This window comes from Stigmatopora argus, chromosome 1 (genome assembly GCF_051989625.1).
Source record: "Stigmatopora argus isolate UIUO_Sarg chromosome 1, RoL_Sarg_1.0, whole genome shotgun sequence".
In the NCBI taxonomy this organism is placed as follows: Eukaryota; Metazoa; Chordata; class Actinopteri; order Syngnathiformes; family Syngnathidae; genus Stigmatopora; species Stigmatopora argus.
Genome location: NC_135387.1, coordinates 13,297,012 through 13,308,384, shown reverse-complemented (window position 1 = coordinate 13,308,384; position 11,373 = coordinate 13,297,012). Strand labels below are relative to the sequence as shown.

General features: G+C 39.1%; 1 protein-coding gene across 1 annotated transcript; it reads left to right on the top strand.

The window, feature by feature from the left end:
* The first annotated feature begins 1,053 nt into the window (after nt 1-1,053).
* LOC144084508 (chemokine-like protein TAFA-4) lies at nt 1,054-10,678 on the top strand. The gene is made up of 5 exons (XM_077613009.1): nt 1,054-1,295; nt 1,861-1,986; nt 5,330-5,485; nt 6,713-6,837; nt 8,181-10,678. The coding sequence occupies exons 2-5, from the start codon at nt 1,866-1,868 to the stop codon at nt 8,190-8,192; spliced, it is 414 nt and encodes a 137-aa protein (XP_077469135.1). The 5' UTR covers nt 1,054-1,295; nt 1,861-1,865; the 3' UTR covers nt 8,193-10,678.
* Nucleotides 10,679-11,373: the final 695 nt, after the last annotated feature.

Genomic DNA, 11,373 nt, shown 5'->3' with positions numbered 1-11,373 from the left:
TAATAATAAAACTGTGTGGGAAGCCTTTTTTATTCATGAAAATATTTGTTATATGAATACAGTAGTGCTTTGTTATAAATATTTTGTATGTTTTTCATTTACAGTGACTAGTGCTATTTTATTTTATAATAGCTCGGTGATGCATAGCAAGTTATAGTGTGGATTGGTAAATATGACGAGAAAGGGTGTTGTATATTGGAACTTTTCAATCGTGTTTTGGATTTTGGAAAGTTATTGTATCATATGAGTACTTTTCAGTAATGACAGGATAGGCACAGGCAGCAATTTAAACAACAGTTCTCAATGAATCCGAAAGGGGATTACTTTCTTTGGTCCCTTCTTGATTCTCAGCAACAGCAGCGACATCTAGCGGCACTTGTTAGGTACCAATGTTAAAGGTTGGAATAAAAAAATTGGAACTAATGTGGATACCCTGATCAACCATTCGGTAACTATATTATATATATAAAAAATGATGTCTCTCATTTGGAGTATGTTAAATTCAGCATAAAATGTTGTGTAATCTTCATCAGAATCACGCGAATTAACCAGTTTGTTTGGTTTAATGCCACATCAACAGTACGTTTCTATAAAATATATACTTTACATGTTTCCTATTTTTTCCTCAAGGACATGAAACAAAATCATTCTCAAGAAAAGGAAGGCAGAAATACATAAGTGGGCCTTTGCATATAATTTTCTAATACACAATTGGTGCATTTAAGCATGTGCCCTGAGATGTCTGCTGTGTAGTCTTATCATATTTTACAACCGACTTAAGCAGAAATTTAAGACATTTCAAAGGGTTCACTTACCTTACCTTAAGATATTCCAGCCAAAGTGTTTATTAAGATTAATTCCTTGTTGGTCTCAGTGCACCGTTTCTTGGCCCTCCCCCTTCATTTCCCATCCTTAGTGTCAACATTGTGACACTATGTAAACACTACGATGCACTTTAATCTTCTTAGGCGTTAATGAAAGTGGATGCACATTGTGCGGGAGACAGATGGCTGAGATCTTGATTAAGTTCTCATTTTCTCGCTTGCGGATGCTGGCAGGCTTTGCTGGGCCGGCTTCATCCCCGAGGAGAGGAGCTCGGGTGTGAAAGTGCAGAACGCGCTTTGCTTTAGACTCTCATTTCTTCTTTTATATTTTTTTTCTTGATGCAGCTGGAGTTTCACCTGCTACGTTGTGGCGTATATTAGACAGGACAGGATTTCCAAGGAGTTCTTTTGTATGGATACTATTGGAAGCTTGAGAAAAAATTGTATTGTTAGTCAAGACTAAAAGAAAAAGTAAGTAAACCTCAACTCTCTTAAAACTAAGTTCAACAGAGTGAATTGATTCACTGTTGGTTAATGGGAGATTATTGTATGCCATGGTTACCTCATTCACTCTGAGTCCATGTGTACATAATATGTGTTGTGGTAGTTGAAAGAAGTTTAAAATGTTTATTCAAAAACACTCATTGATGGCAGGCAATACACCTCCAATGTTTTTTTGACTAGGAGGTGCCAATTGATTGGATGTCTACTTTTGTCGAATGAAATTGAAGAGTTGTTAATGACAACAGAGTCAACTTCCCTTTCTTGCTGCAGTTCGACGACTCCCGTTTTTTGGGTGACTCAAGCGGAGTCTATCTTTTCTCCAGAGTTACATTCGACTTGGTCACTGACCACGTTCACTTTTAAAGCCCCAAAAGCTACTGAATCACAATTACAGTCAGGCTTATTTTAGCATTTCGTTGACTTGGCTCAGCTAGTTGATGGGAGAGGCATCACTAAGCCCGTCTTGACAAACTTGCACAAACATGTGTGATTACCTAGTTTATTTTGATTTAACGCTCTTTCGTGTGTGCAGGCAAGATGACCCACAAGGGGCCCGTTTCGGCAAGTCCGTTCCACTGGGGTCTAATCCTGTTTTGTGTGCTGAGCTTGTGCAGCCGGCGAGGGTCCGCTGGCAACCAAAGCTCAAGAGGCGAGACGGGTATGTAACATAGCCGGCCAGACCTACTTGTGGGCCTAGGGGACTCATTAGGGCAGCAGGTCACCTGTCTGTGTACCTCTTTGCTTCGAGCCTACAATTCCCTCCACATGATGAAACCCTTCTCCCCCCAAAAACAAAGGAAAAAAATAATTTGATGAATGTGTTTTTAGCACTGATCTGTTAAAAAACATAAAAAATCTCATTAAACCAGGGGTGTCAAACTCGGGTTGGTTCGCGGGCCGCATTAATGTCAACTCCATTTCATGTGGGCCGGACCATTTTAGAACTAATATCTAGATTTTTTTAAATTTTTTAAAATTGGATTAAAAGAACTAGATCAAACGCCCTATATAGTCCGGTTTTTATCGAGCTAAAGCAATGTTTATTTGAGCTTTTTTTTCTTAGTATTGGAAAATGTCTTTTAATCATGTTTTTTTTATTTCAAATGGAAACAAAATATTTAGTTTAAAGTGGAAAACGGAAAATATTTGTATATTTATTTTTAGATTTTACAAAATGCTTTTTGAACTAAAAACACAAACGAAAAAAATGGATTGAAAAATTGCAATGATTGATTTTAAAAAGGGGAAAGTCAGGAAATGTACTGTACATCTATCATCATTTCAATTTGATCCTAAAATAGAAACTCATGATTTACTTTCTCGGGCCGCACAAAATGATGCGGCGGGCCAGATTTGGCCCCCAGGCCGGCAATTTGACACCTGTGCATTAAACCATACATCACTTTAAAATGTTATGATCATTTTAATAACGCAGTTATCCCAAATGAGATCCTCTTCATATATTTTTGGGGCGGCTCACTGGAATAGGTTGAAGCACCCCGCGACTCTTGTGAGGATAATCAGTTTGGAAAAATGAATAAATTAATAATTATTACTTATACAGTGTTTGGACAGCCACCAGTTGTTTAAATTCTCCCACATAAAATGATAACTAACGCCTGTAATTTTCATCAAAGTTGTACATCAACTATGACAGATAAAATTAATGGGGGAAAATCAGGAAATAACATTGTATAATTTTCAATGAATTTATTTGCAAATGATGGTGGAATATAAATATTTGTTCAATATCAAACAGGCCAGATATCAGAAGCTAACAGACCTCTGTCTTCCACTCACTACCTGTATTAATGACACACCTTTGAAATTGTTATCAGACACCTTTCCACAACCTGAAACAGTCACACAAAACTCCACCATGGCCAAAAGCAGAGAGCTGTCAAAGGTGACCAGAAACAGAGTAAAAGCCCTCCACAAAGTTGGAAAACGGAGTCCGCGGTACATAAGCAGCTTGGTGTGAACAAATCAACTGTGTGAGTAATCCTTACAAAATGGAAGACATACAACACCACTGATAATCTCCTTCGACCTGGGGCTCCACACAAGATTTCTCCCTGTGGGGTCTAAATGATCACACGAATCGTGAGCAAGAAAAAGACTGGAATCAGAGGGGGCTTAGTAAACAGCCTCAAGAGAACTGGGAACAAAGTCACAAAGACTACCATCACTGACAGACCCTGCAAGGACTCAAATCCTGCAGCGCCAGACATGATGATCCTCTACTTAGGCCAGTACACGTGAAGTTTGCCAGAGCATTATGAAGATCGAATAGAAGACTGAACATGGAGGTGAAAACCTCATGTAAGGGCAATGCAAATGAAACGTGGCTGGGTCTTTCAACGTGTCAATGATCCCAAACACAGTGCCAGGGTAATAAAGGAGCGTGTGCGGTCGATTGGTCGCCGGTCTTTTGGTCGCCGGTCTTTTGGTCGCGGTCTTTTGGTCGCGGTCTTTTGGTCACCCGGACCGCGACAACGGGCGACCAAAAGACCAGCGACCAAAAGACCAGCGACCAAAAGACCGGTGACAAAACAAGGTAAAACAACATGGTCTACGCATCAATAAAAGCCAACAATGGCCATGAGCAGTTTCACTGAGCTGACGTGTAAGTGTATAAGAGTTTGTATGTACGAGTTGTCCCCTTAGGAAGGGACGTCAGTCAGGGTCTTAACAAGTTCTCCAACAAAAAACAATAAAAGTCCGGGAAATCGGGAGCTTTTCTTTAGCCTAATAATTAATAGGGCATTAAGTATGACTAAATAGTAATTCGCAGTTTGTATTTGGGGAATTTGAGCAACGATTTAAATGGTAATTATCAATAACCTTCCGGGCGACCAAAAGATCGGCGACCAAAAGACCGGCGACCAATCAACCGTGTACCGAAAAGGAGTGGCTTCCAAAGAAGCATTTCAAGGTCACTGAGTGGCCTAACCATTCTCGAGATCTCAATCCCATAGAAAATCTTTGGAGGCAATTGAAAATCTGTGTCGCTGCTCTGGACAAAATCGGGTACCTCCATTTGATAAGAATTAATTATAAAAATGATACCTTGACAAAGGGAAATACACCAATTAACGATGCAGGATTTTGCAGGGGAGAAGCGACCATACTGGCGCAAATTTGGCCAGTGTGTGCCAAACATGCGCCCAGTCAATTTATCAAATGTGCAGGTGTCTGGCCTCTAAAGATTATTTCCATGGCCGTAATGCTGTGGCTGAGGGAACGGGATAAAGAGCACAAACGAGGGCAGGTGCGCTAGTCACTCTAAAGTCCTTCTGTATCCCAACTCCCAATTATTTTTCCAACTCTTTGCTAGGGATTCAAATTTCATTTCCAATTTGCTGTTCGTGTTGCCTCACATGCTTCCAACCCACAGATTTCTCGTACTTGAATATGAAATATGCATGCAAGGGTTCAAGATGGAGCTTTCTGCCCGGCTGCACAACAATTTCAAATCACTTCGACATGCATTCACACGAATCATTTGTCGAGTCACAATCCAAATCTGCATCCATTTGAATATTCTCCTGTGAAATGACGCGTTCCTGCGTTAAACATTTTTTCTCTTCATGCGCATTATTGCATTATTTCTATTTATATGCACGCTCCACATTAAATCAGGACAGACAAACACTATCTTGTAAGAATAATCTTTCAGTTTGCGGCACTCCCGATGGCTGCTGACGTCTTTAATCCACGTGATGGCGCTGTAGCTTAAAAAAAAAGAAAACGTTTTTGCTCATTTGCATGAGCCCATTAATCGCCGTTTCCCAGCCATTGAAGCATCTCATGACACACCGCTAAACAAAAATGCATAAAAGGTAAAGATGATCTCTCACAAATTGCCCTACTATTATGTGTAATATGGACATCATCCATTCTCTTGCTTCCATTGAAGAAGTTGCATCAAATACCTTTGGGGGTTGTACTCACACACAATGCCATTTTAAATGGCACTTCCCAAATTCTTCTCTCTAAAGGGTCATCGAAGGAGAGGACAGGGACCTGTGAAGTGGTCGCAGCTCATCGTTGCTGCAACAAAAACAAGATTGAAGAACGCTCTCAGACGGTCAAGTGTTCCTGTTTTCAAGGACATGTTGCTGGGACAACGAGGGCGCGGCCTTCTTGTGTTGAAGGTCTTTCTGCTACACTCATCTTCTTGGGCTTTTTATGAAATGCTAAAGATTGTTTTTTTTTTAGTTGTCCATTTATATATTTTTGTACCTCGAAATGTGAGAGACCGAGCATATGAGATATCCTAATGACTTATTCTTTTTGTTTTTTTGCTCTAATTTGAATGCAAAAAGTGGAGTTGAGTACTACATGCGAGCAGTAAACTCAAATGAATTATAATTAGTATAAGTCATCTTGTGCATATTGTATTTTTCTCTCTCCAAAAAGCGACTTATATAAATTATTCATTCATTCATCTTCCGTAAAGCGCATCCTCATAAGGGTTGCGGGAGCCTATCCCATCAGACAAAAGGCAGACAACACCCTAGACTGGTCGCCAATCGGCTGTAGGGCACACAGAGAGACAAACGACCATTCACACCCACAATGTCTTGCGAAAAATGATTTTGTGTCCTTAGTGAATGATTCAATGTCACAGCTGCCGGTTTTATCTTTTTCAATGGCTGATTCCCAGAAAATTGGTCAAAATTTGTGTAGAAAACTCAAAGATCTCTCTGGGCTTTTTCTTTTATTATTGAAAAAAGGACAAATTTTAGTGGAAAAAATGATGCAAGCAAAGGTTAAAGTTAACAAAATTCGTGCTGAAAATGCAAGTGAAGAAAATGGTTTATTTTTCTTCAACATGCAATTTGTTTTATTACTCTATTGCTACTTTACAGCAATAGTCATACAATACAATGTCATACGCCTATATTTTCCTAATTAAGACACATTAGTAAGCAGCGTGAAACTTGTCTCACTTTAGTTTCACTGTGGCAACCAATGAAGAAATAAGCTGAAAGTCAATCAATAAATTGGATGTTTTTCCTTTTACGGAGAGTGAAACTGAATAAATGCATTTCTCTTCATTTAAATGCAAAATTATTTTTGGTGTCCCACTAATATTTACATTTATTTTTTCCCTTACACTTCATTTAGTCAGTATATTGTTTCCATGGCAACCCCACTGTCACGGAACATTAAGTAGTCATTTAGACGAGCCTGACAATTACACCCCAAGTCCATTACCCTAAAATAGCACAATAAGAATATGATAAGTGTACTTTTTGTACAGTAAAAACATTATTACATTATGAGAACCTTGTTTTTTTTCTTCTTCACTGCAACACCAACTTGCCTATATTGCTTCATGGTCACTGCTCAGCTGTGTTGTGTCATACTTCCTGCAGCCTCCATCGTGCGTCACAAGTGGTGGTGTCAGATGAAGCCGTGCGAGGAAGGAGAGGATTGCCGAGTCCTGCCTGACCTGACGGGCTGGTCGTGCATCTCGGGGAACAAAGTAAAGACCACCAAGGTAAGGAAAAGAAAAAGCTATCTTGCTCCATGTGAAATAGCACTAAAACTGTTTGTTGTAAATCCTCTTTCCTCCTTGCATTACTTTCAAGCTAAAGTCTTACTTATGACACCATAAGCTCTCCTTTTGAAAGAGAAGGATCAGAGAGTAAAGCTTGGTCACCGCTCCTGGTGGCCACATTGGCTCTCTGGAGCAAGCACACAAAATACATACTATAATCTGCTGAATGATGGGGCCAAAAGGACAGTCACGAGGATACGCTGTAAACTAATATTGCGCACTAAAAACCGTGTAATTAAATCTGATGAGCAGTGGAAACGGCGATGCATTTTGAATGCGCTCTTTTATAAATGGCCTTTTCGTCGAGCTTTCGAAGATTGTCTGTGACACGAGACCATACAAGTGTTTGGAGCATGTGAGTCGGGATCAAAAGAGACTCATATGTCTTCCCACTTTACCATCCAACAATAGAATGAGAAGAAAAGGTCAATTCAATTGATTGTATGGACCGGTCAACCTACTGTGAGGTACTTTTCATCATTCCTCATCCTGCATAGATATTTTTGAGTCAGAGTATGTTTTTCAATCTTCACCTGTAGCTCAAAGAATGAGAGAGAATTTGGGTTCTACTAAAAAAACTCATGAATAGTAATAGGTTGCAGAATTAATAACCTTTATGGGCCTTTTGAGAATATTATGGCATTGGGTGCTTACTAGTGCTTGACTCGGAAAGCAAACCGTCTCGTTCCCCCTCTCTTTTTCTATTAAGGAATACCAATAAATGTTACTAACTGGATTCAAGCTTTACATTTTATGATCGATATTGGAATATTGTTGCTTCCACTCAACTATCACTCCTCTGTGACAAAAAATCAACATGAATACGGAAACGCAAAACAGATTTAAGCTTTTTAATCCATTGGAAAAATATGAAAATATTGCATAGCAAAAAGAGGACACAAAGCGTGAAGGTACACGTGCAGTATGATAAAGACAGAAACCATTCAAGTTGAGGCAATGTTTTTGTCCCTACAGTATGCCATTAGTATGTCAAATTGGTTAGTTTCTCTGTCCTTTGAGATCATCTTTGCGTTGGTGTTTTCAGACATCCTTCAACCATTATTATTGTAAGTGCTTTTATTTTTGTCCCATTATGGTTGTTGTTGAATGTTTTTCTAAAATCAATAAAGGACAAGCATTCACGCTCACACTCGTACTTAGCGGCAATTTAGTGTTCAACCAGTCTACCCAGCATGTTTTCGGTATGTGGGAGGAAACCGGAGTGCACCTGGAGAAAAAAAGTTCACAATTCCCAAAACCTTGTGGTTCTACTCTTGTTTTAGGTGGCACGGTAGCTTGGAAGTTGCTTCGTCCAATAAGAGCAAAGCCCAAGGAACCTTGGAACCCGATGACTGTTGGAGCCACATAGGCTACACTAAGAATGAGATTAGATAGATAAAATGGGAAGAACTTCACATTTATTGTGTTAAGAAAAGAGTTAGTCATGGTAATCCCATTGTCTGGACAATCTATTATAGTCAAGATACAAAAGAACTGATTCTTGTGAAAATGTTTTCTTCCCAAATGCCCCAGTGATGCATATATGCTTAGCACATGTGCATTAATTCAAATATAGGTAGGGTCTGCAGTCAGGTGAGTGTGGATTTTCAAGAGGGACCAGCTTCTTCTGCATTTCTTCATCCCGTTCAAAAAGTGAAAATCATATAACATGTATAGCAGTGGACAATTTTGTGGACAAACTTTTGAGTTTTACAAAGAGGTCAGATCCCTTTGGACTAAAAAGATGCACACACACCCACGCACGCACACACACGCATACACACAAGACCACAGGATAAACATGCAGACATACCAGCAATGCACCGAAATAAAAGAAGCGTTTGAAATGCTAATCATGGAGAGCAAAGCGACGAGGAGCTTCTTCACTGTTGTGAGTATTTACATCACGCGTTTGTTTATCTTACCAAACACTGCACTCCTGCGGAGGAGACACAGTTTATTGTAATAACTGTGAACAATGATCGTTTTCTGTCTCGGAGCAAAGTGTAGCCACTAACAAAATGTTTTGTGTTTTCACCACTTTATCTTTTTGATGAATAATATAATAAGTGCTTTTGTTATATTGCTTCACTGCAAACCCCATATTTGTTTTTTTTTCAATGAGGAAATAATAATACATAAAAGCCCAAATACACTGCCCACTATTTTTTCGCTAAGATATAAGACGATATTAAACATAAACTCCATTGACAACAATAGACTTGCAATCCATTTGAATTGTGAATGATGACTGCCAACCTGCCTAGTTAAAATGGAGTGAACGTCAGTCACATTCAAAGGCAGCCTATAAGTTATTGCTCTGAATTGTTTAATGATGAATCATATTAAGAGTTAAGCAGAAATGAGCCAGAGCCATTGCTTGAATAATAAGGAAGGCTATAACTTAACTTTTTGACTGCCGTTGATGGGATATAAACACGTAGTAAATTTGATCTAGGAGGGGCTGGCAGCGGCCATTTGATTGTTGCCAGCCCCCTCATAGTTCAAATGGATCGGACGTCAATCCCTGCCACTGTCTTTTAAATGTAAATTTCCAGCTTCTTTTATTAAATAGCACAACACATACTCTGTAAATAGATACATACATCAGGGATGGCAGTGAATGAGTCCATAAAAACTTGCATGCATGGACAATGCTCGAATAAAACGGGAATGACTACTGCTTAGAGTTTATCTTGTTTTCTTTAACTGAGGTTATTTATACGCACATGAACAGGCAATTCTTTGCCATATGCAAATGTCACCACAAGATGAAAACATCTCACTTTGGCTTGCAATAAAGTCTACTTCCAAGACAATGAAATATTCTTCTAAATGGACCGGCAGTATCTTACTAGATAGACTAAACCAGCTGTGTAAATCTACACCCGATCCGCTCTTCAAACTCAAGATGATGCTGCTACCCAAAAAGAGCAGCAAAGGGGTATTAGCTACAATCCTGAGAGTCCAGGCAAGAAAAGCTTCTGTTCTGGTTGATGTGACAGAGGACTTTTGCATAGACTCATTAGGTAAAGTTTTCAAAATCATGTTGAATATAGTAAACTGCTGGAACTACTAACAATTAGCTCCAAAACGAATGCGCTAATATGCATAATAAGAACCCCCATCCCGCGACACTTGTGAGGATAAGTGGTTCAGAAAATCAAAGAAAGGACACTCATTTCTACATAGTTTGCAGTATATACGTATCACATACCACAAAAAGCTGAACAATTCTAACATTGTTCCTCTTCCTCATCCCCACCTCTAGTCATTCTAACATTCAGAAAAGGAACACATTTGGTAAACTTCCTGACGACACCGCCTTTGTGGCGCTGAACGGGAACAACGACGAGTCAGTTGCTAGGAAAGAATGTTGTGATGTGTTGAAAATTAAAAACCTCCCCTGAGGGGATAAACCGAAAAGTCTGTCACCTGAACACAGCCAAGACAAAATAACATGGACTTAAAAAAAAAAAAAATCAAAGATTAAAGAGCCAGTTGGGAACACTGAATCAATTTCAGCTGACTCCTGGTGGGAGACACGACTTGAAAAGTACCATATTTTCCAGACTAAAAGTCGTGTTTTTTTTCATAGTTTAGCTGGATCTGTGACTAATATTAAAGTGCGATTTAGTATATGTTTTATTCACCCTCTCTGATCACCTAAAGCCCATTGTTTTTTTTAGGTGATCATTATCTGAAAAACTGTTATGTTAACAGATGCCTATTCAGCCTATTGTTCACTATTTTCCTATTTTTATTTTAATGTATGTTTGTTATTTGCTTCTGATAAAATTAAAAAAATGCCCACCCAAAATGCAACTAATACTCCAGCGCAACTGGAGTGAACGTTGAAATCGACAGTATCCCAGCTGAGATGTTGCAGTGGTCAATGAGGAAATTTGTGACATTTGTCATCTCAGAAAAAAAGGGAACATATACAACACCCCCCACCACCCCACTTTTTAATTTTTTATTTGATCATTTCATCATTTGATTTATTCTGCTTAGGTGTAACCTACTGGTTAACTCATACAACATGTTCCAACAAAGCAGTAAAATAAATATAGAAAATAAAATCTGCGTATACAATGATGAAATTCCTGCACACCCGAAGGCACCTGCTAAATATGCATGCAAACTACCTCATGCATTCAAAACAGAGAAAGAAAACCGGGAAATGTAATTAAGAGTCATCTAAGACTCTTGTAAGACAACTTGTGTTGTGGAGGAGGGCTTCTGCATTGCTCAATTAGAATCAAGTGAACGAGTCTTAGGCTGCTTTTGAAGACGATGGATATCTAATCTATATCTACTGGCAAGGTTGACAGGTTTTTTATAGGCTAAAGGTGTCTAGCGCAAATGAAATGAAAGGAGCCGAAGGCATATATTACCGACTCAAGCCAGATATGAATGTCTCAAAGAGCATCCTCCATGCAAGTCCATCCTGTGTGGGTCAAACTAGGCAACTAG

Coding starts and splice junctions, on each gene's coding strand:
- LOC144084508 (XM_077613009.1), top strand. CDS start 1,866: ATGACCCACAAGGGGCCCGTTTCGGCAAGTCCGTTCCACTGGGGTCTA. Junction 1,987..5,329: donor AAGCTCAAGAGGCGAGACGG/GTATGTAACATA, acceptor TTCTCTCTAAAG/GGTCATCGAAGGAGAGGACA. Junction 5,486..6,712: donor GCGGCCTTCTTGTGTTGAAG/GTCTTTCTGCTA, acceptor TACTTCCTGCAG/CCTCCATCGTGCGTCACAAG.